The 26,971-nt window shown below is 31.0% G+C and overlaps 2 protein-coding genes, 1 long non-coding RNA gene and 1 other non-coding gene across 6 annotated transcripts in view; 1 reads left to right on the top strand and 3 right to left on the bottom strand.

The window, feature by feature from the left end:
- LOC105111680 (uncharacterized) overlaps nucleotides 1-21,903 on the top strand; it is a 24,204-nt gene extending 2,301 nt beyond the window's left edge. Inside the window, exons 2-3 of the long non-coding RNA XR_839642.1 lie at nucleotides 17,044-17,046; nucleotides 21,892-21,903. This is a non-coding gene — a long non-coding RNA (uncharacterized LOC105111680). The remainder of the gene's footprint in view (nucleotides 1-17,043; nucleotides 17,047-21,891) is intronic.
- On the bottom strand, nucleotides 961-5,596 carry LOC105111679 (lysosomal Pro-X carboxypeptidase-like). Of its 3 annotated transcripts, none has more exons than XM_011007119.1 (10): nucleotides 4,976-5,596; nucleotides 4,648-4,834; nucleotides 4,427-4,560; nucleotides 4,191-4,303; nucleotides 3,811-4,054; nucleotides 2,006-2,158; nucleotides 1,747-1,826; nucleotides 1,580-1,629; nucleotides 1,270-1,404; nucleotides 961-1,189 (listed from the first exon to the last, which is right to left on the bottom strand). In XM_011007119.1, exons 1-9 carry the CDS (start codon nucleotides 5,372-5,374, stop codon nucleotides 1,274-1,276), a joined length of 1,491 nt encoding a protein of 496 aa, XP_011005421.1. In that variant the 5' UTR covers nucleotides 5,375-5,596; the 3' UTR covers nucleotides 961-1,189; nucleotides 1,270-1,273. The 3 variants fall into 3 exon arrangements, with proteins under 3 accessions (XP_011005421.1, XP_011005422.1, XP_011005420.1); XM_011007120.1 differs by having other exon boundaries at nucleotides 961-1,192; nucleotides 1,273-1,404; XM_011007118.1 differs by having other exon boundaries at nucleotides 964-1,404; nucleotides 4,976-5,595.
- TRNAC-GCA (transfer RNA cysteine (anticodon GCA)) lies at nucleotides 12,849-12,920 on the bottom strand. Its single transcript has one exon. It is a non-coding gene; the product is annotated as a tRNA-Cys (tRNA).
- Nucleotides 14,416-22,295, bottom strand: LOC105111681 (vacuolar protein sorting-associated protein 41 homolog). Its single transcript, XM_011007121.1, has 19 exons — nucleotides 21,923-22,295; nucleotides 21,575-21,847; nucleotides 21,314-21,493; nucleotides 20,926-21,186; nucleotides 20,268-20,400; nucleotides 20,088-20,178; nucleotides 19,479-19,581; nucleotides 18,647-18,750; nucleotides 18,481-18,574; nucleotides 18,228-18,383; nucleotides 18,082-18,144; nucleotides 17,866-17,931; nucleotides 17,263-17,463; nucleotides 16,561-16,638; nucleotides 16,333-16,452; nucleotides 16,164-16,244; nucleotides 15,970-16,055; nucleotides 15,174-15,255; nucleotides 14,416-15,083 (listed from the first exon to the last, which is right to left on the bottom strand). Exons 1-19 carry the CDS (start codon nucleotides 22,196-22,198, stop codon nucleotides 14,670-14,672), a joined length of 2,862 nt encoding a protein of 953 aa, XP_011005423.1. The 5' UTR covers nucleotides 22,199-22,295; the 3' UTR covers nucleotides 14,416-14,669.
- Nucleotides 22,296-26,971: the final 4,676 nt, after the last annotated feature.

Raw genomic sequence — 26,971 nt, 5'->3', positions numbered from 1 at the left:
TGGACTGCACCAGCATCTCTTTTCTAAATTTGGTCATCTCTTTGTCCTTTCAACTTTAGTACTTAAACTCATTAATCAATCCTTTTATTTATGTAATAGACTGCATTTAAGATGAACATTTACCATAAATTAAAGGTATCTTATATTATTAGATATATTATTATAAAACATACTTTAGTTAAGGAGTTATTGATACTTCAAGTGCAAAATGATGATATAAAACCTTGATAAAAATACACTTTTAAGTATTAATCATTGACTCTCCTGCGCCTTACCCTAGGTCGACCCTCGAGTTAGGTTTTAAAACTATGATAATAACAACTTTTATTATTATGTTGACCATCCCAACTCATGACCTAGGTTTTACCCCAACTCAACCCTCAAGCCGGATTTTAAAATTATAATAATAATAATTTTTATCTTTACATTAACTCAGGTCAACGATCAACCCGACGCGTGACCTGAGCCTTGTCTCGAATCGACTCTCAAGTTGAGTTTTAAAACTATAATAATAATTATTCTTATTCATATGTTGACTCGGGTCAACTCAGGCTGACCTTCCCGACCCGTGACCAAAGCCTTATCCTAAATCAACCCTTGACTCGAGTTTTTCAACTAGGATAATAATTATTTTTATTTTTATATATCTTAGTTAAATAATTTTTAAATTGAGGGTTTTTTTACAACTATATTTTAAAAATAAAAAATATTATCTATAAAAACATGTTTCATTTGTACTTTTTATTTTGAAAATATAAAAATTTATTTTAAAATTATTTTAAAAATAAATTTATTTTTATATTTTAATATTTGACTCCTTAAACAAACACATTTCTACTTTTATAATTTTTTTCCCCTTTTATCTTTAACCGTAACTAAGCAGTGCTAACGTAATCCTTTTTATCTCAAAGGTAAACAATAATATCTGGTTTCTCTAGTACTTAATTTATACATTAATCCTTGAAGATATGAAGGGTTGTATATATATATATATATATATTTGAAGGTAGTTTCATAGCAAAATAAGTGAATCACAAGGATATGAGCAACTAATAACTTCCATATAGTTTCCCTTTAAATAAATACCAACTTCCTATAGGAATGACATGCAGGGGAATTTGATCACACAGATTTCCTACCACGCTTATTGCAGATGGCTAAGAATTATGACCAAATAAATCTAAGCTGGGAAAATTAAGAAAATCCTATATTTTCAATTTCCACTGCCTTTTTTTCCTCTATTGGTAACAACTTTTTGTTTGCATATATGAATCTAAAACATGGTTAGATCAGCATAGTACTTATTAATCCATTCTTTAATAATCTTGATCTCTATCTTTCGCTGTGTGACCAACCATTCTGGATCAGTTTCCTCCGCAAAAAGAATATCCAAGCAATGAGACCCTGAAATTAATGTAGTGAATATTGTACTGTTAATTAGCATGAACTTCCTCAAAATCCCCTTGTACAAATTTCACTGTTTTCACTTTGGTTATGGCATTGATGGAGCTTCCCAGCCAAATTTTGATCCTACTTTCTTGTTTCAAGTGAGGATGATTGAATGGAAGGGCGTGCTTACCATTGGCGGTTTTGACAGCTACAACAGTGTCTGAAATGTTCTCCAAAACCCTAGAAATACAGATGATCGGACATGTTAAATCTGGTTAGGTCTATATTTTATACCTGCGAATGTGACAATCAGAAGTCACAAAATCATTGTCTTTTTCAATGTTGTTTGTTACTTACCCTCCACTACTATAAGGATCTCTTAGCCCGTTGGAGAAGATGATATTGCTAGCAAACCTTTGAAGAATCAATTTTATACTCTACATAGTAAAAAGTAATAAAGATTAAATTTTTGTGGTGATATATATGACCTCCCCGATCGAGGTCAAGATCAAGAAAATAAATAAATATACAATGAAAGAAAAAATTAAAAAAAAAAAGGTGTTAATAGAAGATTAAGGAGTTAATTAAAAGGAGAAATTAATTAAAGAGAACATACATGACCTCCGTAATAGGTAGTGACCCAATGAGGACGAGTTGGGACACCATACATACTCTTGCAATGCTCTATATAGTCTTCCAAATCAAAAGGATCTGGTGGGAACATGGAATTATTCCCAACACCAATAGGTATCGCCATCTCACTGCATGTCTAAACGCACAACATTCAATTTTTAAGATTAAACTTGTGAGAGTATATAAATTAAGAGGGTCCCATCGATACATTCTATATATATCACTTCAACACTAATTATTAATTAATTAATCATGGAATAAAAATAGATATATTAGAGAAAAAAATAAAAAAAAACTAGGAGAATAAGTTAAATTTTTCCTTATATTTTATATGTAATTTTTAATATATTCTTTGTTATGAACTCAAACTTAACATAATTTATTAACATAAATAACTATGAACAAATGAATTTTTACACTACATGATAATTCAATTTCATTTGTAAATTTATTTTTGTAATAAACCAGGTGGTGAGTTTGAGTGTCTCGGTATTTCTATTATTTTTTAAAGAAAATATCTACTAGAAAAATATAATAAAGAAAGATTTAAAATATAAGAATAAATTAAGAGTAATTAAATTTGCGGGGACATACTAGAGATTAAGTCTACAATATAAAGATAAGTTGAGCTAATTACCCAATAATTTATTGCCGAGTCTAGATAAAAATATTCAAATAACTTTTGTATTCTAATTTTCTTTCTTCTTGTTTTTTTTTTTTTTTTTGTAGATCTCTCGTGAATGTAAAACCATGGACTCATATAATATGAACAAAGTCTTCACTGCCACTACTATTGATTTTCACTCACTCTTTTAAATGTTATTCAAAGCGTGACATGTGGCATCAGTTTTCTTAAGTGCATGTTATAAAACTAGTGGAACCACCAATTACCATGAAATGATATTCATATCTGATTGAAATATCAGTCACTTGTTTAAATTGTTGATTATGCGTGTGTGTGAGTGAAAATAGTTTTTTTAGGAGAAAAATATCAATAAAATAAGAAGAATAAATTGAAGACACGATGGTTAAAAATGATAAATAAAAAAAAAATATTAATGTCCTAACACTAATTAATATTAATTAAAAACGAATTGAAATTATCTTTTTACTATCTAGAGTTGTGTTTGTTTTATAAGAAAATATTTTTCTAGAAAATTATTTTGTAAAATATTTTCTTAATAAATAAGTTATTTTTACACTTTTTTGAAAATGGTAAGGAAGATATTTTGTTAGAAAAACAAAATATTTATTTTCATTTATAGTTGTTGGAATTATAATAATAAGATGAGAGAAGTGATGTTGCTCATGATTATAACAATAGCTGAAAAAGGTGATAATATTAATAATTATATATGATTGTGATTGGTATGAATATATAAATGATAATATTTATAGTGATAATAATGCTGTGTTGGGTGGTGAAGATTGCCACGATAATGATAATGACGGATGATAATAGTGGCAAGATAGTAATTGCAATGGTGTTCATAAGGTGTGGTGGTGGTAGAAGAGTGGTTATAATGATTAATTATTGGGAATAATGATGGACTCCGGCAAATAGATGGTGGTGGTGATGCAAAAATAGTGGTTGCTATACTACCAGCGTGAAGAATAGTGGTTCACAATTTTAATGAAGAATTTAGCAAACTACATATAATACAAATCAAATAGTAAGTTATCTTAAATTATATTAAAAACCTCAAGCAATTATGGAGGGAAGAACGGAAATAAAGTGAAGAAATAATTGTCATGCGGATTAAATTACTAAAAGAGTAATTATTTTACCTGCCATCGCCACCCCACAGCTGTTTCAGATGGGTCGGTGCGTGCATTGACATAGCACGAGAGGTTTCCATTATAAGCAACAAGACCACCAAATATTCTGCTTAGAATATCATCCCCAAAACCACCGCCATCGATGCCCTTACAGACCTCGTTAATTGGATATGTTGGTGGCCTGTTGTACTGAGCAGCACTAGCATACATTGTGTCTAAGTGATCCTTGAGCTTACTGGCATCAGTCAAGGGACTGCAGCAAGGAAAATTACGTGGTATGGTTAATAGATCAAAATATATACCAAGGCTATATATTAATTAGCATGTGAGATTATATTGAATATATATTCAGTTGAACAAGCAGCGTTAAAGAAATATATATATATTACTTGCAGGTCTTGAATTTCTTGCTAAGCATTGAGAGACCATCGGGTTTAGAAGCAAGTTCATCAATTTCTGACCATGACGTTTTTATAGTCTGGTAGCAAGTCTCACTAGCTTCCTGCACTCGCAAGATTCCCACGTATAAAACAATATTATTTATCTTATATATATATACTTTGGATCGATTAAGAATACTAATTTAAAATGAGAAAATCAAAGGTGAAAACTCAAAATATATTACTCTAAAGTCCTTGGTGACTATAGAATAGTATCCATCCTGTGGTGTGATATCGTCAAAATAAAGAATTGGTGCTGATGAAGCCAAGGCTCCGAGGGCAATGTGAGGGTACTTGAGCCGAAACCATGAAGCCAGCACTAACAAACATGTAGAGAAAGAGAATTAAGGAATCTAAGTCTTCTTCAATAATATCCATGGAGAACATATAGTACGTATCCACCTACTTCCACCATATGATCCTCCAATGACGATAACCGGAGAATATAGAGTCGTTAGTGTCTCCTTTATGTGAATGATAATGGCTGCATAGTCTGCTATAGCCTGGGCTGAGTTGAAATACCCTAGTTTGCTTGCATCCTTCAAGGCTTCCTCCCTTGATCCAAATGGGATTGATTTTCCATAATATCTGTGCTGATCGATGACATAAATATAAATATAAAAAAAATATTATCACCAATCATTAGTTCTATTTCAACGTACCAAAGACAACATATATACAAATACAAGCATAGGCAAGCCTAATTAAATTAAGCGAACTAATTGTTTCCGTACCTCAATATACACCAAGAGAGAATTAAACTGAACAGCGTTATCAACTAGAAATCCAATAGCGGCAAGATCTCCATCAATCGGTGCTTCTGCACCAAGATAAACTAAGATTGGTGCACTAACATTCGCGCCACCCCAATACTTAGAATTGATCAAATATCGTTGCAGAAATGTGTCATAGCTCTCAGGCCTATAGTTGAAGTGATCGAGTGTTTGCTCGTAAAAAAAGGTTTCAAAATCTTCTCCGTCAAATTCACCCAAGGTAGTTTTATCAGGCTGGTCTCGCCAAACTCTTGGCCCTATTGGACTAAGCCTTGGAATGGTATTAAGACGTTTTGCTGTTGCAGTGGTTAAGGAAAGCAATAAGAAAAACTGGGGAAGAAATAGCCTTTGAAACATCATGGCAAGATGTGTCCAGCGGCCAGCTAGGTTTGTTGTTTTGAGGGTTTCTCTGGTTATCCAAAGCTTGCATCAGAGCCATCCTTAAATAATAAGATCCCGATCCCCCTTTACTTTGGGAAGACTTTGACTTTTACACCCTCCCACTTTTATTGCACTTGAGGATCACAATAGTTGCAAGAATCTGGCTTCAGGGGAGTGGCGCAATATCTATATGAAAATCCAGGTTTGCTTTCGAGTTTTACTAATTAATCAATGAATTCCCAAGTCATTCGTGTATATTGTTGGATTAGTGTGGATCTACAAATCGGTCCCATTGATCCAATGATATATCTAAGTTTATTTTATCATATTTTGTTAATATTTAATGTTACCAACTAATCAGGTATCTAGATTTTGGACATCATTATTGTTGTATTGATGTCTGTCTACATCATTAAATTTATTTGATACATTTAACACACAGTTTTGTCTAAAACTATAGATATGAAACCATAACCTAAGCTCTTGGGCTTCAAGTTAATCATATTAATATATTTTTATTCAGATCAAGTGAGGTCTTGATTTACCAGGTCAATTGAGTAACATTAAATTAATTTTTATTTTTATTTTTTAACAAACTTACCCTGGACCAAGTCACAGCTAGACCCGCCAGGCAGGAACCTGTGAAACATGTTAACGCGGTCTTGATGCGTTCTAGAAGAGAGTCAATAACAGGAGGAGACAGATTGGATCTTTGCCCCCTTGATTGCGCAGTAGAAGGCGTTAATTTGCGGCCATGGATGGATGGCTGTAGATATTGAGCAACACCTGGTCACGGCTAAGAATTATTAATCAAGCATCAAGTTGATAAATAATGAAGGTATTTATGATCAATATTTCGAAAAATGTTTCGAAAAAACTATTTTTGTTCAAAGATAGTATGGATACCGATTAGAAAAAATCGATGCGTCACATCAATGAAGGTATTTTGTGATCAATATTCAATACCTTTGATAACATCATGACATGGTAGACCCGGCGGCTGATTTTACAGGTTTCACTAGTTTACTGGTCGTGCTAATCAAACTTTTTTAACATATAAAAAAAAATATGTTGATGTTATTATTAAATTTTATTTAAAGTGTTAATTTGAAAAAGTTTTTATTTAATTTTTTTAGTTAGAATTTAAAATTAAATTATATAAAAATTGTTCTATTAAATAACACAGTCGAGTTAGCAAGTTTAAAGGTAATTCGGACAACCAGTAAAAAAAACATGATTTGGTTTTTTAAAAATAAAATGAAGATAATATTTTTTTAATATCAAGACGCTAATATATTAGATCAATCCGAACTCTACGACTTAATCTATCAAATTCATGATTTGGATAATAGAATTCATTGAATTTAAATACTTTTTTTAAACTAGTTTTTATTTAATTATATAATAATAAAAATAAATGCTTGTAAAATCAACAACTAAAAAAATAAATGATGTTTGTTTGTCATAATATTTATTTGAAACTACAATAATAGAAAGCAAATCAGAATATTTTATAAAGACAATTTTAAAATTAATTAAATGTTAAATAATGAAAATGAAAGAAGAATGATGGAAAGAGAAGGAATTAAAAAAAAAACTTATTAAAAGAATTGAAGAGGTGGTGATTATCCTGTTCACTTATTTACTATTCACTCTTTCATGAATCATTATTAATTGAAATAGTTATTTTTTAAAATTTTAAATTTGATATTCAATCTTTTGTCTTGCACAATTAAAACCTTTTAAGTTTAAAGTAATAGCCAATCAATTCTCTTTTTTGAAGAGATAGGAAAATTAAAAATAAAGGATCAAAGTGAAAAACACAAGCAAAATAGGTGGAAGATTCTAATGTCATTAAAAAATTTAATATAGTCCTTTACTTTTTTAACTTAATAGATGATCAGTTCCCTAGATTTTCTAAAATTTAATTTTAGTGCTAAATTTTATTTTTATCATTTTTAATTCTTTTTTTTTAAAGCAAAGAGAGAAAACTCGCCAGATTTCAGCATAAAGAGAGAAAGCTCATTATTGACACCTATTCTTATCACAAAATAGGTTTTACTATATGAAGAAAGCCTATAATGGTTATTTTAAGTCTCAATATAGCCTAAAATACCATATGTAAGTCAAAGATAAGATATTTAATTTAGTTTAATTTATGGTTTGTACCTTTTTGTTTTTGTTTATTAGATTGATAAGTTAGTTTATTGATGTTCTAAGTGTGTTTGTAAGGTATTTTGAGTTGAAATGAGTTCAAAAATAAGTTTTTTAGGTAAAAACTCCTTCGCTCTAATTTTCTAGTCACCACAATAGTGGCTAGAATATGGATTGGCAAAAAACACATTATTTATAACAGTAAAAAACATGTCATCGATTTTTTTTTCAAGAAAAAAAGGCAAGCAACCTTAAAATAAAAAAAATCTTAACAGGCCCAAGAGCGAAGCCCATACGCCTGGGCTTTTCCTTTCAAATGCCCAAGTTGTTGAGTCATTGGATGGCACTATTAGATTTCTTTTCAGCCCTTTTTTAGTATATTTAAGTTAAATATAAATTTATATAAAAAAAATTAAGTCAAATTAAGTCTATGACCAGAATCACAACTTTAACAAGTTAAGCTATATCACTTGGGGTATTTTTTTATGCATTTTTTGGTCCATCAATTTTTTTAAAAAAATGCAATTTCTCCCTTTGTTATAAATAAATTCTTTTTTATTTAACTTAAAACTAAAAGAATGCAATTTCATCCACACATCTGTCTTGTTTTTTTAAAAAAAAGATTTCATACAAAAAAATTAACATGCAATTTATTGTCATTAAAAAACTATTGAATTCAATAGCATGCATAACTTGCTTTGCAAGTTTTGTTGATTTACTTGAACTTGCATGATTTTTTTTAATTAAATGTTGTTTTTCACTATTTAGGTCATTGAATATTGAGATAATTAAAGATTTAGATTTTTTTTATTCTTCAAAATTCTCCATAAGTTTTGCATTTCAAACCATATTTATTCAAGTAAATCTAATGTATTTTTATCTTAATATTATATAAAAATATTGTTTATTATATAATTAATTTTAAATTCATTGTTAAAATCTATTTTATTTTCAAATAAATATGTTAACAACATCTAATTTTTTTTCCACACTTTAAAATAAATATTTATTCTGATTTGTGATATAGCATGTACCAGTGTGTTAGTTCTAATTAAAAAGGTAAGAAATTAATCTTACATGTTATTCCAAGTTGATTCTTGGACTGCTTGAAGTATATTAAAATCAGTGTCATTCCTTTCTTCAAAAAAAAATTAAATTCTACCAAAAAAAAATTATATTTGAATTTTTTTTAAATAAAAAAAATATATCAACATTGATTTAATAAATGTTACATTGCTACAAGATGTTTTGGGCACACTATGTCTTGTTTGTGACCGGTGATTTTCTCACTATGCTCGTGACAGTCTTCTTCGTCTCTTTTTTTTTTATACTAAATAAATTTAGATTTAATTCCTTATAAATCAAAATACAATATTGTTCTTTGTTTATTTTCTCTTACAATATTTTAGTTTAAATAAGTATTTGATAATTATATCTTATAATTGAGAAAAAAATATTATTTTCTGATAATCATGGAAAAATGAGATTTTTTGTTAATAATAAAAATAATTTGATACTTTTTGTAATGATAATCTTTTTTTAGAAGAAAAAGATAGGATAAAAGAGGCTAGAAGTTTCAATTAATGTCAACAAAAAAGACTAGCAATGACCTAAAGACTACTTCTCTATTTTTCTTGGTTATTTTTCTTAAGCTATTTTCATTGATTAGTTGTAATTTACAGTGCCAATAAATTTTGAAAATAGTGATGCATGTTGCTTTAATTTTGATTCCATGAAATTGCTATAATTCATGATAAAAAAAATGTCATGTTAATCGGTTGTTATTTTTTTAATTTTATTTTTTAAAATTAAATTGATTGGGAATAAAGCTCATCATGTGTTTTGATTTACTTTATTTAAGATTATTATTATCTCATGATCCCTTCCCTTGTAAATTTGAGAAATTGACCCGAGTTTATTCAATATGTGGTTGTTTTAATTTTTTTTATAAAAAAAAATGTTTTCTTAAATTTTTATTAGTTAAACTATGTTTTTACTAGTTATTTCTGTTTTTTTTTACCCATCAAGTTACATGAAGTCAAACTTTATATGATTTAAATTTTTTTTACTATTAGAAAAATGTTAATGCCTAGATACTTTTTTAAAATACTTAAAAACAAAATTAATCAAACTGCAATATAAACATGGGCTAAAAATTTAGTGATATGTTATAGAAAGCAGAATAATTATTATTTTTTTGTTATATATATTACAATATAGCTAAAACATGTGTGGAAAGTAGTGTAGTTTTCCCCACATGTTACTATGAATTGCTAGTTTTTTTTTTTTTGAAAAAGAAATTATTTTTATTATTTTTTTTTAAATTTGAGCTGATTAAGAATTTAACTTTGTAATTGTTTTTCCTTAAAATACTGTGAATTGTTATAGTTTTTTTCCACATAGTTTTTTTTGTTATAATTTTTTTAAAATTATTTATCAATTTTTTTTATATTGAACTGGTTGAGAATTATAGTTGTAGTTTTTTCCACAAAACACCATGGATTGATATAGTGTTTCTCAACTTGATTTTTTTTATTTTTTTATGATTTTTTTTAAAATTGTATTTGTCAATTTTATTTTTTTAATTTTGAATTAGTTGAGAATATAGAATTGTAGTTTTTTTTTCTTTAAAACATTGTGGATTGCTACAATATTTCCTTACATGATTTTTTTAAAAATTACCTTTGTCGATTTTATCTTTTAATATTATGCTGGTTAAGAATTAAAATTATAATATTTGAGAAAAACACTATAGCTTTCCTCAAAAATTACTATGAATTGCTATAGTGTTTTCCCCACATGGTTTTTTATGTTTTTTTCTAAAATTATCTTTGTTGATTTTTTTTTAATATTGATCTGGTTGAGAATTATAATTATAAGTAATACAAGTAAAGCTAAATCATATAGTGAAAACACCGTAACTTTCCTCACAAAACATTATGAATTGCTACAGTGTTTTCCAACATGGTTTTTTTTTCTTTTTTTAATTTTTTTGTTATGATTTTTTTCAAAATTATCTTTATCGATTTTATTTTTTAATATGGAGCTAGTTAGAATTTAGCTTTGTAATTTTTTCTTTAAAATACTGTGGATTGTTACAGGATTTTCCCACATGGTTTTTTTGTTTTTTTGTTATGATTTTTTTTCAAAAAACATTTTTCAATATTAATTTTTAATACTGAATTGGTTGAGAATTACAATTACAATAAAATTAAATCATATGGAGAAAAAACCATAACTTTCCTCACAAAACACTGTAGATTGCTGTAATATCTCCCCACATGTTTTTTTATCTTATGATTTTTTTAAGAATTATCTTTGTCAATTTTATTTTGTTTAATATTGAGCTGGTTGAGAATTACAATTACAAGTAAGGCTAAATTGTGTAGGAAAGGATTATACCTTTCCTTACAAAATATTGTTGTTACAATGTTTACAACATGGTTTTTTTGTGTTTTTTTTTTTGTTGTGATTTTTTTAAAATTTATCTTAGTCAATTTTATTTTTTTAATATTGAACTATTTGTTGTGATTTTTTTAAAAATTATCTTAGTCAATTTTATTTTTTTTAATATTGAACTAGTTGAAAATTTAGATTTGTAATTTTTTCTGTAAAACATTGTGGGTTGTTGTAGTGTTTCCCCACAAGGGTTTTTTTATTATGATTTTTTTAAAATTATCTTTGTCGATTTTATTTTTTTAATATTGAGTTGATTGAGAATTAGAATTACAATAAAGCTAAGTAATGTGAGGAAAGCACTTCATCTTTCTTTATAAAACAATATGGATTGCTACATTGTTTTCTTATATGGGTTTTTTTGTTATGACTTTTTTTAAATTATCTTTGTTGATTTTATTAGGAAAAATATTGTAGTTTTCCTCATAAAACATTGTGAATTGCCATAATATTTCTCCTCGTAGATTTTTTATTATTTTTAAATTTATCTTTGTTAAATTTTTTTTATATTGAGCTGGTTGAGAAAAATTTTTTATTATTTTTTAAATTTATCTTTGTTAATTTTTTTTAATATTGAGCTAGTTGAGAATTTAACTTTATATTTTTTTATTAATAAAAAAACTATATTATATAAATAAAATATTTTGTCTTTCCTCGTAAAATATTATAAATTAATACAAATCATTCTATTTAGTTGCAAGTATTTAATAATCAACATAATGTTTTTTCTATTCTAAAATATTAATTCTATTATATTTTTAGTTTCTATTAATTATCTACTATTAATTTATAATTATATTGCTATCAAATACACATTATTGATTCATAAATCAATGCATGTCATCTCATAGTGGTAATAGAAGTAGCTAGCACACGCAAGAATAATCATCGAATGTTGGAAAGAGTGCACAACACAGTCAAGAGTGGTGTAAGGGTCACATTAATCATGAAGCCAAGAAGTACAATGTGTCACACGATCAGGCATGGTCCCGTAATTAAAAAAGATATATTTTCTCCAAGAGAATTTATTGAATTTCTACAAAAGCACCAAGTAAATACAAGGGTGTTTTTTAAAATAATTAAAAAAAAAAAAGATATGAGCGATAATTTAGTCTTCGTCAAGGTATTTGGTAGATTTTTTAAATTCTTTAATTTCAATTACATATGAAGAATGGCATCAATAATTCTTCCAAGAATTATGATAGCAATTGTGGACCATATGATATGAATGGAAGAGCTCTCGTCAATAACATAAATTATGAAGGCTTTTGGCTGTGTGCACTAGGAGTCCTTCTGGAAAAGCTACAGCACATCCACACTCATAATTCAAGTGTGGTCCAAAATAAAGCTTATTGTAAATCAATGTGTTCCATTCCAAAGACACAAGCATCTCTTCTCCAGCTTTAAGGATAAGCTTCAAAATATGTTCTTTTCCTTTTTTTTATTGAGGACCACATCTGCAGCAAATAATTCTTTTTCAAGCGTACAATAATTATCATGAATTCTGGAGGGATGAGAATCAACTTCTCTCGCAATCCAAGGGCTATATGTGAAGGTCGAAATGTTGTTCATATGGCACAAGCTGTTTCGTTAGGTTTGTAGCTGCAAGGAAAAAATAAAATAAATGAATAAATAAAGGAAAGTTACCAGATTACTATGCGGGGTAAATTCTTCATAGCTTATTTACAATTTAGTTAAATTGGGTTGAATTGAAGAGATGTGAGTGATATGGGGTGAATTTGACAAAAATATTTTACAGGAATGACTTGACATGTATATTGACACAAATACAAGGACTAAATTGGGGTTCAAAACATTTTCATCTAAAACGGGGAGAGAAATAAGGGCCCTACCGGGTTCGAACCGGTGACCTCTTGATCTGCAGTCAAATGCTCTACCACTGAGCTAAGGACCCAAGTTGTATTCAGCTTCGATACATAACATATAATAATAAATATTTAGAAGGACGATTTCTGTTACCATGGCTGCCTGAGGCAATGATTGTTTTTATGGCTTTTGGAAAAAGTTAATTTTTTCTGTTTTAAATTAAATTTTTTATTTAGATTTTATTGGTACAATGATATCAACAATAAATTTTAAAAAATAAAAAAAATTATTTTAATACATTTTTAAATAAAAATATATCAAATGCTACTTGAATTTAACGTAAACCATCTTTAATATTAACTTATTCAATTATCATGGAGACTTTTATTTTTCTGGATTCAATAATTGGTGGTGATTTTTTGTGTTTTAATTGGAATCAAATTTTCTGATCACGTTATTTATATATTCACAGGAATTTCTTTTAATTTCAAAATTTGAAAACTGAGGAAAAAAAACTTGTTTTCTTAATCATCAAATCAATTTTTACTCTTTTATAGTAAGTTTTTTCTTTTTTCTTTTTTTTTGGGGGGGGGGAGATTTTTAAAAAAGAGTGAAATATGTGTACCATGGGTGATTGAATTTGAATCCGGAGGCTTTCTAGCATCTCCTTATTCAATTATCCTAGGAAATGTTTTTTCTTGATTCAATTGTTAGTGGTATTTTTTAATTAGTTTGTGTATCAATCAAAATCAAATTCCTTTATTATATCAATTTGATGTTTTTTAAAATATTTTAATAAAATTATTATTATTTCAAAATCCAATCTGAGAAATAAGAAAAATAATCAAATTAGTTTTAACATTTTTTTTTTTGACCATCTAGTTCATCTTTACACTTTTCATTCCATAAAAATTCAATCTCTTTTCCTAATTTATCGATAACATATTAACTATCAATTAAAAACTTCTGCTATAATGGAAAGAACTGTAAGGGCTTGAAAATAAGTTTTCTTCCTCGATAATAAAAAAGATACATGTAAAAAATATCAAATTATATATTATTCTCCATTCTAGATAATGATATAAAATTGAAAACTCTGGGATTTTCTTGCATCATTACATCTATAATCTGGACATAAAAATCACAAAACTATTCTCTAAGGATTAAAAAGTTATTATACAAAAATCATATACTTTATACAATGTCCATGACAAGATGGCCAATTTCATGGCTCCTCGGTCCATAAGCCCACAAATTATTCGAGAATTCGTTTGGATTGAAGACCCAAAATCCTGTTTCTGTAGATTCATAACACAAAAAACTCTCATGGTGCACTCAGCAATGCAGGAAGCTAAAGTATAGATGGGAATCACAGTTAGGAGCCAAATCGTAATTGTATAACTAATTATGCAGATTAGAACAGTGATTAATGAACAATATCCAATTATGTATATGGAAATAATTCTCTGTAATAGCGATGGTGTAGCAGGTATTACAAGGCAGCCGGCTAAAACAGCTATGCTTCAAAAGCAGCACCCAAAGTTAATACACACCAATCATCTGTTTAACAAACGAAGAAAATCTCCACAAAACGGCCAAAAACTAATTTAACCTTTTCAGATATAATTGTGATCCATATGATACATCTGTTGACAAACGAAGCTCAGCCAAAAATGAAAAATTGATGAACAGCCACAATATATGATAAATGAATGAAGAAGAGAGAATAGAACAAGAAACAACCGCCTCGAAAAAGAAAGCTAAGACTCGCACAATATCATCAAAACACCCCAGGCCCCCACCACCCACCCAGTTGAGAAAAGGAAAAATCACTATCTCAGCTAGCAGCAGTAGTACATAAGATACATCTCAGCCGAGGAACACCAGAAACGGTTTCCTCATCCTCATCATTGCTATCGTATTCCGATATCCCAGAAGTGGCTCCACTCCCTTTTCTGCTACTAACAGTGTGCATAGAATCCATAAGACAAGACATGTGATAAGCATGACAGCAAAAGAATGCGACAACTGATACATCTCGTATAGAGAAGGGATCAAAACACATGCAACATCTTGTTTCTCCCCTGGTTTTTGACTTAACCTCCATGGTCCTTGCACTCGCTGTTCTCCCAGCTGCTTGTGAATCCCTACTGCCATCCCTTTTTGCTCGAGCATCTTCTTCTTCGTTGCTTAAGCAAATTGCCCTTCTCGCTTCTTTGTAGTATTTGACCAAGAGATTTACACAATCAGCCTGTGTGTCTCAAAACAGCATCAGAATGTTACCAACTAGCAAATATTGTCTCTATTTAGATGAAAAGAAAGGGCACATGAAGCATGATACCTTAAGAATATCATTGCACCCATGTCTCAAAGATGTTTCCGTTCTGTAATCGGTGATAATTTTGACTAGTCGATCCCTAAGCCTGAAATAACAGTGTATAAAGATAAGAAATTACACACAATGAACAATAACCAATTCATAAGTTACATTTTCAACTTTTCTGCAACTCTGGGAAAATGTCATCTTGAAGCATAATCTAATTAGCATTTACAGAAAAAGTAGCATCTTCATACCAGGACAGACTAGAAGGAAGCTAGGAAGTAGCATATCATCAAATATGATGTGCAAAAATACAGCTTACTTATTGGTAGTCACTCAGAGCTTGGTGGTTAATGCTAAAAAAAAAAACATTGCAGCCTAGAATGTATCTAGGCTACTTCATATGTAACACTGATTAAATTATAGCGAATTTTGCATCCAAAAAAGGAGAAAAGATAGTATTCTAATTTGATTAGGACTGTGGTCCCTTAAATTCTACTTAAGCTAGGAGACACAGTAACAACATGTTTGCAGTTTAGTCATGTGTATCTCACATGCTGTAAAATATGTTTTTGGTGACCAACTTCAGACAAAAAAATTTCAGACTTCAATTATACCCCTTCTTATTTCTTCCTAACAAGGTTATTTGCAAACTGATCTCATGGATTCTAAGCCATGGATAAATTACTTTCAAATACCTTGGATTATTAAATGTTGTCGTTGTGTTTTTCAAAACAACTAGATTGCAAAACCTTCATTTAAGAACAGGGGATGATTAACAAGGAATTAAACAAAACACGTTATCAGACATACTAACCGGGGTATTTCCAAGCCATTGGGCACCATATTTACAATGTATAAAGGATCAAGATTGCCAACAGTGTGCTCCAACAATACCCCCACCTGCCATGTTGCAGAAAAGAGAAGGAAACTCAATGAACATATGGATATGTTGAATCACAGGGATGTTTGAAGAAGAACAGCAATCAGTAGAACAAGTCCAAAATGTACCATTTCAGGTTTGTGAAGACATTGCTTAATTAATTCTTCCCATAGCTCATCATCGTGCTGCAGGGTTACAAACTCTACAGCCTGCACCCATGATAAAACTTTTCTTATTTCTGCCAATACTCCCAACATAAAAATAAATATGATGGTTTCAACCAAATATGATAAATACCTCTTCAATGTCCCCTAATTTATTTATGATGACAGCTAGCGCCTTCTTTGAGTTTCCCATTCTTCCAAGTATGAAGACTTGCTCTCTTAAAAGATCTCTTTTGACACAAATGTCATATGCCTGAGATGTAAGAGTTCAACCGGTCAATTCATTAGTGAATTACTGAAGGAAGAGTTGGCATGCATTGACTTGAAACGTCATAAGTGTCCATTTATTGACTGTTCAAACCTTCTCAAGGGTGTAATGTTGGCTGCTCCGGAGAAAAGGTAGTAGCATTTTCAGATCATTATCTGCATAAAGCTCTACCTGTCTCAATGAAAATAAAGCTCACAGCAATCATTATATATTGAAGACTGCAGAGACACACACACAGGCAATAACCAGACATGAGCTATTGAGCGGCTCGTGACCAAAATAATTGTCAGCAAGGTGAACAGGATGGATCATTGGGGAGAAACCCCTGATATGGCTCCTCTCAGCAGTTAAAAATGGATCTTATAGTGTAAGAAAGAATAAAATATAACCTGTACTAAACTGAAGCTTCAAAACAAAAGGCATAACAAGTGGCTCCTTTTAGATGAGTGACTTGATCATGATGGCAGGTAAATTCAAATTAGCAGATAAACAGCTAAGACAGCAATGATAATGTGAAAATGGGTGTGCAGCTTACATGCATCCATGGCATCCAAAACACATTTTCATGGCCTGTAGGATGTAAAAACTTCTTTAATGAGAATAAATGTAAATCTCTGTTCATGTCACTTCAATTTTGACACTCCAGGTCACAGTGTTCATGATTGTTATGTCCTTATCTACTTCTACTAGCAAAGGAAACCAAAACCTTTACAGAAGGAACTGCCCATGAATTTAACAAATTGTAGATAGAAAAAGAAATAGAGAAAAAAAAAATGTAGTCAGCCTTCTCCATACTTGCATATCATGAAAATCCTTTCCTGCATGTGGATTTGCTTCAAATAAGGCATGAAGATATAAGTGTAGGAAATATCTTGAATCACACTTATTGCCGGCAGTCAACAGTTGCGAGACAACTTCAGGTGGAGAAATTAAGTCTTTGTTCTGGATCAAGAGAGGAACTGTGTGCTTGCAATCAAGCATCATCAGTTGGACAACCTGTAATTGAACAAGCACAAGCTACAGAATTAAGAGGGGGCCAATCATATGATGAAATGGAACTGCTTAAATAGTACAGAACCTTGAAGCAAAAAGAAAAACCATCTATATTTTGCAATAATATGCACAAAGTATGAAATTTCAGATTCCAAATATCAATACTGAGGATCCTTTGAGGTCAATTTACTTGCAATACATATTCGTGAGAGTGTCTATATATCAGCAGAACTACTGGAAAATAGCAAATATCTAAAATGTTGTTTTCAAAGACCAAATTTAGATTGAAACTTATCATTTCAAATGGAGATAGAAATCTGATCTTAAGTAACAATGGCAAAAGAGAAAGAAAACCACAAAAAGGCAACTAACATACAACTATTTCACCTTATCCTGCAGTCATACCTTTTCACGTATGGTATCATGTAAGTTGTGCTTTTCAATGAAATCAAATATATCTGGCTTCATGAGCTGAAAGGTAAAAGCCACCAAAGAAAACAAATAAGAAAGATATGTCAAATAAAATTAATACAACACCTTGTTTCCTGGATCATTTTAAACAAAGAGTGCTTTTCTTTGGGTGCAGATTCACTTGAACATGATGTACCAGAAAATACTCACATCAGCAAAAAGTGAAAAGGCTTTCTCATACTGCCCATCAAGTACATACAACTCTGCTAGTGCCTGATATAGAAAGAAGTTCCGATTAGTGACAAGTGCCATCAAATTTTAGAAATCCAACAGCACACACCAGTTCTCTGACTAACCTCCTTGAGTGCATCCGTCATAGAAGAAGTATTTAGCTGAGGTTCTATAGCAGATATAACAGGCAATGCAGAATAAATCAACGGTGGCCAAGATTTAACAGTCGACAAGAGATCTTTATGAAAAGATGGATTTGTTGCCAGAGCTACAAGAGCAACCTGTGAATCAAAAACAAACAAAATGCCTTGATCATGAGCCACTACAACAGAAAAGTTTGAAAGGAAAACTGCATGAAGACATTTTCATTCCACTAACCTCATAAGCAGTATCACGAAGTCTAGGGTTTTCTGTTGGCATGTAAGGGACCAACACAGGAAGCTGACGCAAATGAGCAAAATGGAAAACCCATCTGCAAAAGAAAGCATCTGGTCAGTATCAACTAGGAATGCAGAGAAGATATCAAAATAGTTGCTTTTCTTACCTTTCCCATGCTGAAGCAGACCCTCGGAGCAATTTGGAACACAAAGATGCAGCTTCAGCATATTTCCTTTCCACGATCAAATGATCAAGATATCTGGATCCCACCTGTGGTCATAGCATAAAAAGTTAAGCCGTTACTTAATTTAAAATAACATGGATCTCAAAGGAGGACCACTTAAGCATACTTCTTTTTTGCTAAAATGGAAAATGATCATTACATGCAATTGCAGCATGAAACTTCATAGCCATAAACTGAAATAACACATTGAGGAAAAGAATTGGATGGGTAAGACAGGAGCACAACAATGCTTATGTCTTTAAATACTACATGCACCACACAAACTGAAGAAACCATTATCCACAAGAACCATTTACTAATCAATTTAGCATGATCTTTAAAATCTTGAAAACCATGCACTTATATAAACTGAATGCTCTGGTGTAACATACAACATGTCACTATTGAAACTTACAAGCATATGCAGAAGAAAATAAAAAAACCAGATCCATAACCATAAAGATAAATGAAACAAAACTCATTTGATCATTTGTGCTCTGACAAGGGAGAAGGGGTGGGGAGCAGTATTTTTAAAAAGAAACACCAAATTATATGCAGAACTTGTTAATTCATAAAGAAATACTTAACGAGAAAGATCCCTGGAAAAAATTTAGCTTCTTTACTGTAGCAAAAAGGTGTTCCTCAACAACCAAGTTCAGACAGAACATTGTCATTATTTAAGTATAACAGAAGTTCAATGTTGCAGTTGTTGTGCGAGACATGGCACACCTCTGCATCTTTTAAAGTTGTATACCAGATAGACAAACCAAAATACCTCATCAACGAGTTCACTCCTTCCCTGGCCTGCTTCAACTGCTGCCAATGCTTTTTCATGCCAACCATGTTCTAGAAGCCACGCAATATGATCTTCAGCATCCCTAACAGAAATAAATATGTTAATTTATCTGGAAAACCAATGGAGAATACATAAACAAACGCATGCCCACTACATTAATTTCTCTGGAAAACCAATAGAGAATCCATAAACAAATGCATGCCCAGGCTGGTGAACAGGGGAGAGATGTGAGACTTTAATTGTTTTGATAAATGCAAACTCAGATGCCTAATACATAATGTCCATGATAAGTTTGTGCTTTTGAAGTTCACATGTCATAAGGGGTCAACTTCGAGGGGTGACTGAGTTTGCATTGTTAAATGAACGAAGTAGGCACTTCAAAACAGTGTTGATACATTAGAGAAGAGAATTATTCTTCAAGCAGCCTTGTTTTTTTTTTTTTAATGTTTCAAGCTTCAAACTAGAAGGTGTTCTAAAATTAATTCAGAACACCATCCGAACCACCAATATCAGGGAGTTCATAATGCAAGCAAAGAAATAAAACGATTCTATTTAAAAGCTAAAATACGAGTAAGAATCAATAATAACCTAGGCTTTGCAATCACCACATCCTTCGGGGAAACGATATAGTATAATGGTTCATCACCAGCAGCCCATTGACCACCAGCATAGCTGCTACCTGTATTCACATAGAAAAAGTATCAAGCTATTTAAATGTAGTTCCCAAGTACAAAAGACCATGAATTTCAAATAATCCAACATGTTAACCTGAGAAAGGAGCATGAGCAAGGGAATAGTCCTTCGCCTTGTAATGCTCAAAACCATGCACAGGTAGGGCATCTGTTGCAAGTTCATCATTATTCCATGTAACAACTCGTACTTCTGGTCTCTGTGCGTTGCCCTGATTAAAATAGACAATTCAGCAACTACAGTACCTATTTATTTCCACTAAAGAGACTTGCAAGCATGTTTTCATCTTTTAAAAATAAAAATACTGGCAGAAAGCAGCTCGATCACACTGCGAAGAACCATGTTTTAATCAACATCCAATCATAAGCAAGCTGAAAACATAAATGAAATGTAACGAAAATGGAGACAGGCACAGAAAAGCAAAGGTTAGGAGCAGAGGAGAACAAGAACAATTAAAAAAAACAAAACCTTGTTCAAGTGATTAAAAATCTCCAGAAAACACAATAAGTCTCTTCCTGAAAACAAATAATTTTCAGAAGAAAAAAGGAAGGATCCAAAATGAGCAGAACCCTTGAGCCCATGGAAGAAAAGAATTCTATGACATAAAAAAAGGCTATTGCTAGCATTTTCAACAAGTAGAATACTAACTTTGAATTTACTCCTCTAAAAAATGTGCAAGAGGCAGGTCAAAAGTTTATATTTCAACGAAGTCTGGATAGTATGAAAGAGAAGATACCAGTCTTGATGAAATGGTGCTACTGAATTCCTTCTCTCCATCTTCTTCCACAGGAATATAAGCTAGAACAACCAAAGAATCACCAAATGGAGCAATTCCTGAAATATAATAGCTGGTTTGAAAAGAAGCCACAATATCCACCTGGTTCATCCTGGACACCGGAACATCCCTATATGTCCCATTAGCTCCCTTTTGCTGATTTGCTCTTATCGATGCTATTTTTACAGACATTCCCCACCCAATAACCAAGAGAGTATCATCCTGAACGTGATAGAATGCCACAAAGCCATAGATTTCAAAGACAGCAACATTCAAAAATCTAATAACAATGACAGAAATGACAGTTGAAGCTATTCAATCAAATGATGGGATCAGCTCCTTCACTTACCTGCCAAACTAAATGCGGGAGCAAAAGCTCCGGACGCGGACTCCCTCGCGGTCTTTCAATAAAAGTTATTCTTCGATCATTAGCAGCATCATAAACTTTCACACCCGCATCATTAGCCCACGCAATGAGACTCGTTCTCCACTTCACAGCATGTATCGGACCTTCCCCAGAGTGTAAAACCTAATCAAACAAAATAATTCACAGCATTCAATAACAAAATCCGGGACCTCAAGCACCTACACCATACATACTAGTACATACCTGGTCACGGTAGCCTAGCCATTTCTTGGAGTTAAAATACAATTGACCAGCTAAACCACCAGCAACAAATCTTTTAGACATTTTTCTAGAATATTCAGGGTCTAAAGCAATTGCCTTCATCGGCCGATGATATTCAAACTTCAAAACCTTCTCGTCGGTGAAAAGACTATTAATTACAACAGTGCCATCGTCTGAACAACTTCCTATATATTCTCCTTCTATATCAAAGATAAGATCATTAACCGCCGCTGTATGCGCCGCAAATTCCTTAACCTGAAACGCACAAATTTGAGAATTAATGAATAATCCAGAGAAAGCGAGGGAGAGAGGGCGGGAATGAGGTCTGACCTGGTTGCCGAGGAAATCGAGGATGTGAACGGTGCCGTCTAGAGTGCCGAGAGCAATCATGCGTTCGGCAACAGCAATACACGACGCCGCATCATTGGACAAAAGAGAAGGTATGCTACCTCCCATTCTTTGGTACTTGAGTCTTGGTGCCTCCTCCTCCTCCTCCTCCTCCTCCTCTTCTTCTTCTTCATCGTCATCTTCCTCTACTTCTTCATCGTCGTCTTCTTCTCGCTCGTCGTCTCCATCGACGCCATTCTCCGACGTAATTGGAGTCATTTGGAGAATTTTAGGGCTGGTGTTGAAGAGAAAAGAAAGGAATGAAGCAATGATTGAGATAGAGATCTGTGTGTTCGAGTTGTGTCGAAGATGGTGGTGCTGTTTCTCTTTTTGGTTAAAACAGTTGGAGTTTGAGAGGTGAATTTAACAGTCACTAAACTCTTGAAACACAAATAATTAGCCCCGTTATTTTAACAAGTAATTAATATATCCCTTGATTAATTAATCTTTATTTGGAAAATAATTTTCTATAAAATGATATGTAGATGGAAGTTATCAAGTATTTAATATCTAATCTTTTTCAAATATTAAATAAAAAAACAAATCTAAATTACAAATCAATACAAAAATATATATTACAAGGAATAACAATTATAATTATATGATAAATATATCTTTGTTTTGAGTTCTTTAAATATAAATTTTTCTATGTTTTTTATTTAGATATAAAATTCTAAAAACATTACTAAAGAGCATTTTTTAATTAGTTTATTGATGCAATTCTCGTGAAAACATATGACTCTTTGTACCTCTACTTATATTTTGCTTTGGAAATACAGAGTTTGGCACCATTTTTCTTTCCTACATCCTAGCTTGAAGTCAAACATGGTCAAATGACTGATCAATTACTTTAAAACTAGGAGGACTAAATTGTTAGTTTGATAAAACTAAAAAGACTAGGTTATAATTTTCTCTAGTTTAATTATTAATTAACAAGGCAACAAAAAAGTGATGACGACTTATGGATGCCACCTGTCCATTGTTTTACTTTTTATCAACTCAACTCGGACCTGTTTGGAATAAAAAAGTTCCTTCTATTTGGGGTTTTCCATTGGTTTGCTCGGATGCGCCCGGAGTTAATTGAAGTTACATTTGATATGAATTTTATAAATTGGTTTAATTTATTTTTTTTAGTTTTGACTTGTGCAGAATTCATAAATATGTTTTTTTAAGGTTTTTTAACTTTTTATTTATAAAAATTTCTATTGTATTTTGATTTATAAATATATTTAATTAAAATAAATTTTAACATAAATCAAAAGTTTGTTACGGAATTAAGTTAAGATTTTGATTATATCAAAATTCTGATTTATTAACATAATTCTAATTTATTCTATATCTTTTTCTTAAAAAAGAAAAACACTGGATTTGATTCATTTTTACCTGATATGCTTCCAAGTTAAAATATTTTTAACCTGTTTTTATTATAAGTTATTTATAAATTAAAAAAACTCTTAAATTAAAACCTAAAGTCAAGAGTTACTTTTCATAAATCATGTCAAACTGATGCTAAATTGGTCTTTGTTTAATACACTTTTAGAATAAATGATTTTTTATTAACTCTAGGGTTATTTGCTTGATTTAGTGTTATATGATGGGTATTTTTCCAACATTTCCTTATATTTCTAATTGAGTTATTGTAATATTGTATATTAATTAATTTTTAAAGGTTTATTTGAAAGTGTAGTATATGTTATTTATCAAAGTAATTTTTATTTTGAAATATATTAAAATAATAATATTTTTTATTTTTTTAAGATTTATATTTGACATCAACAAATTAAAACAATACAAAACCATTAAAAAAACAATTTAAAGCTAAAAAACAAAATTTTAAAACACAGATAGATTGTAATGCTAAATAGATTTTTGATCTATCCTTCAAATAAGATTTTCATGTCAGCCATCCAAATCACTTTTGTGATTTGCATATGTAATAAATTTATGTTTGAATATATTTAAAATTTCTAAGTCAAGTGTAAATCAATATTGTGTTTGGGAGAGAGATTGATTTTGTTTTTATATATTTTTTAAAAATATATTTAAAAAAATTTATGTATTGATATTAAAAATTTTAAAAAAATTATTTTAATGTATTTTTAAATAAAAAAATATTTTAAAAAACAATTACTACAGTAATGCCACACAAGCAAGCGATTAATTAACACCTTTTACCATTTGCAGATCATTTTGTCAAAATGATTTTTAAATACTCGCATGATAAAAAGAAAAAAAATCCAAAACCATAGAACTTATCTGGTTATGGTTGAAATAAATTGATAATAAATAGACTAAAAAAAAACCTTAAATATTAGCCAAATCCAAGGAATTTCACTTCATCCAAAACTTAAGGTCATCTAAAGTCCAGACGGAAGGCTGAACCTGGTGCTGTCCCTCTACCTCCGTCATGACTACCACACGAGTCATGGTTCGTTCTCAAGGTTGTAATGTCTACAAGAATTGAAGAAAAGAAAAGACCTACACGCGCCTTGTTTGATTTATTTGGGAGAATTTCATACCCATGCCTATCTTGGATGCAAAGCCTTGTTTGATTTATTTGGGAGAATTTCAATGGTAGCAAGCAAAAGGGGTAGTCGAGTTTTTTTTTTTTTTAAGAGTTCATTTGTTTTGGTATTTTAAAAAATAAAAAAATTTATTTTATTTATTTATTTCAAATTATTTTTTTATGTTTTTATATTGTTTTGATTTACTCATCTTAAAACTAATTTTTTAAAATAAAAAAAATATTTTTAAATATTTTTTATTAAAAATAATTGTTATTACATCCACTACCGCATGAATTTACAGAATTGTGACTTACTCCATGCATTCATCCACACCTACCAAAAGGGTTTGTAGAACTGTGGCTTCCCTTAAACCTCACAGGCGCGTGTAGGATTCTTTTTAATGTAGAAGTCATATGATAATCATGATTTGACGGAGGGAGTCTTAAGCAGAGGATCTGAAATTCTAATGCATAATATGTGGTTGCTACTTACCTGGACGGGATCAATGGGTGATCATGAAGGCCCATGGTCTAGGTCAGTGACCTCCATTGCAATGAGGAGGGGTGCTGGTCTAAAGTCTCCCCAAGAGAAAGAGCCTACGTCAAAATTTGTGTTGCTTGTTTATAATCCTGCTGTTATTGCTGTACAAATGAGAGGTGGTTTTCACATTTAAATTGTTAAGTAAATATGATTTATATTATTTTTTAATATATTTTTTTAAATAAAATTTTTTTAAACTTGAAATTTATATGTATTTATATTTTATTAAATTTAATTTTTATTAAATAAATAAAAATTAATTTTAATAGCACGGAGTTTCCACCGGGATACCGATAACATGGTTGTAACTCATTTCAGAATATGGCATTAGGAACAAAAATTAAAACACCAATACTTTCAATGCAAAATACATAACACTGTGCACCATGAAATGTTTTTTTTTTTTCGCTATCCCGTAACAATCTTTTAAAGAATCTGTTCTTAATTTCTATGTTTTTGATTCGGGTGTGCAGGGCCGTACAGGAAAAGGGAGTCAGGCTACGCAGGCAGTGGCTGGAGGGGATAACGATGAAGAATGGACAGGGAGCTGTAAAGATCGGTGTAGTTGGGAATATGACTGTACAACATGAGGTCTTGATTTCTAGTTTTATATGATTAAATACATATAAATTTATATGATTCTACAAATTATTTATTTTGTGGAGTTATTAGTTTGTAACAATATAAATGAAGAAGGAGAAGAAAAAACTCTTATCAACTCAACTCTATTTACTCTAACACTTTTTTCTATATTCTTTTTTTTTTTTATCATGTACTCAGCTCTTCACTAAATATATATACTGTAGCAAATTTGTCAACCTTTTTCCAACCATCATAACTTTGTTGTTGTAATAAGTAGTAGTAGTTGGTTGACATTTATTAGGTTGTACATGGACTGCTGTCAAGACCTTCATACTTCTCCTATAAACAGAGACGAGAGAGTGCAGTGCAAGTAAAAAGAGTGTAGAGAAATAGTGTTTGCAAGAGTGTGCAGAGGTGGTGAGTGCAACTGTGAGAGTGGTGAATGCAACTGTGAGAGTGAGAAAGTGCAGATTTAAGAGAAATACCTAGTGTCAGAATAAAACACCGGGTTTTGTGGGATTGTATTAGGTTGAGTTGATGTTTGTATCATTCCTCTAATAATATATAATATGCTGCCTCTGTGGACATACCCGGTTTTAGAGAACCACATAAATCTGTTTGTTTGTGTTTTATTTGTGTTTGCTTTCGGTCCAGTATGCGCAACAAATTGGTATCAGAGCATTAAGGAAGCTAGAACGCTGAAAAAACACGTTTTTCAGCTCTTTGTTCAAAGTTGCAGAATTTTCAAAGTTCTCAAATCTTGATTTTGACTACTTGTAGAGATTCCTCTCATTGATACGAGTCCGACGATATAAAGATCATCAAAATCGGAGTTAAAACGAGCCCTATAGAGCTCGCCGAAGTTTCGCCAAAAATTTGCTGGAAAAACCAGATAGTGCCAGAATTCTCACTTGAGAAGACAGCCACGTCATCCGACACGTTGGCACTGAGTCACCATCCACGTCATTAATAGAGGGTTCACATTACCATGCCATCAGATACGTCATCTAACAATGGTATAATATTTTCTTAACAGAATAAGAATATTCTGTTGACAGTAAGAGAATATTCTCGTGACAGAATATTCTTTATCAGAGACAGAATATTCCTTCCTTGAGTCAACTCGGTCAGATAAGTTTTTTGGCCAACTTAGTGATTTTTTGACCGGTTTTAGGTCGAGTCAAGCTGGTTCCTAGCATTTTCAACCATTCCGGACGCAACCTTGGTGTCCGTTTTGTGAAACAACACATCAAAGTTACTGTTTTGGCTCTTTTGAGCATAAAAGTGTGTGTTTTAACAATTTCAGGAGCCTATTTGTAATCCAAAGACGTCCTAATGACTGATATTCCAGAAGAAAGATTAG

Source organism: Populus euphratica, unplaced genomic scaffold (genome assembly GCF_000495115.2).
Source record: "Populus euphratica unplaced genomic scaffold, PopEup_1.0 scaffold305.1, whole genome shotgun sequence".
In the NCBI taxonomy this organism is placed as follows: Eukaryota; Viridiplantae; Streptophyta; class Magnoliopsida; order Malpighiales; family Salicaceae; genus Populus; species Populus euphratica.
The sequence above is the reverse complement of the archived record's forward strand: the minus strand, read 5'-3'. Positions and strand labels throughout refer to the sequence as shown.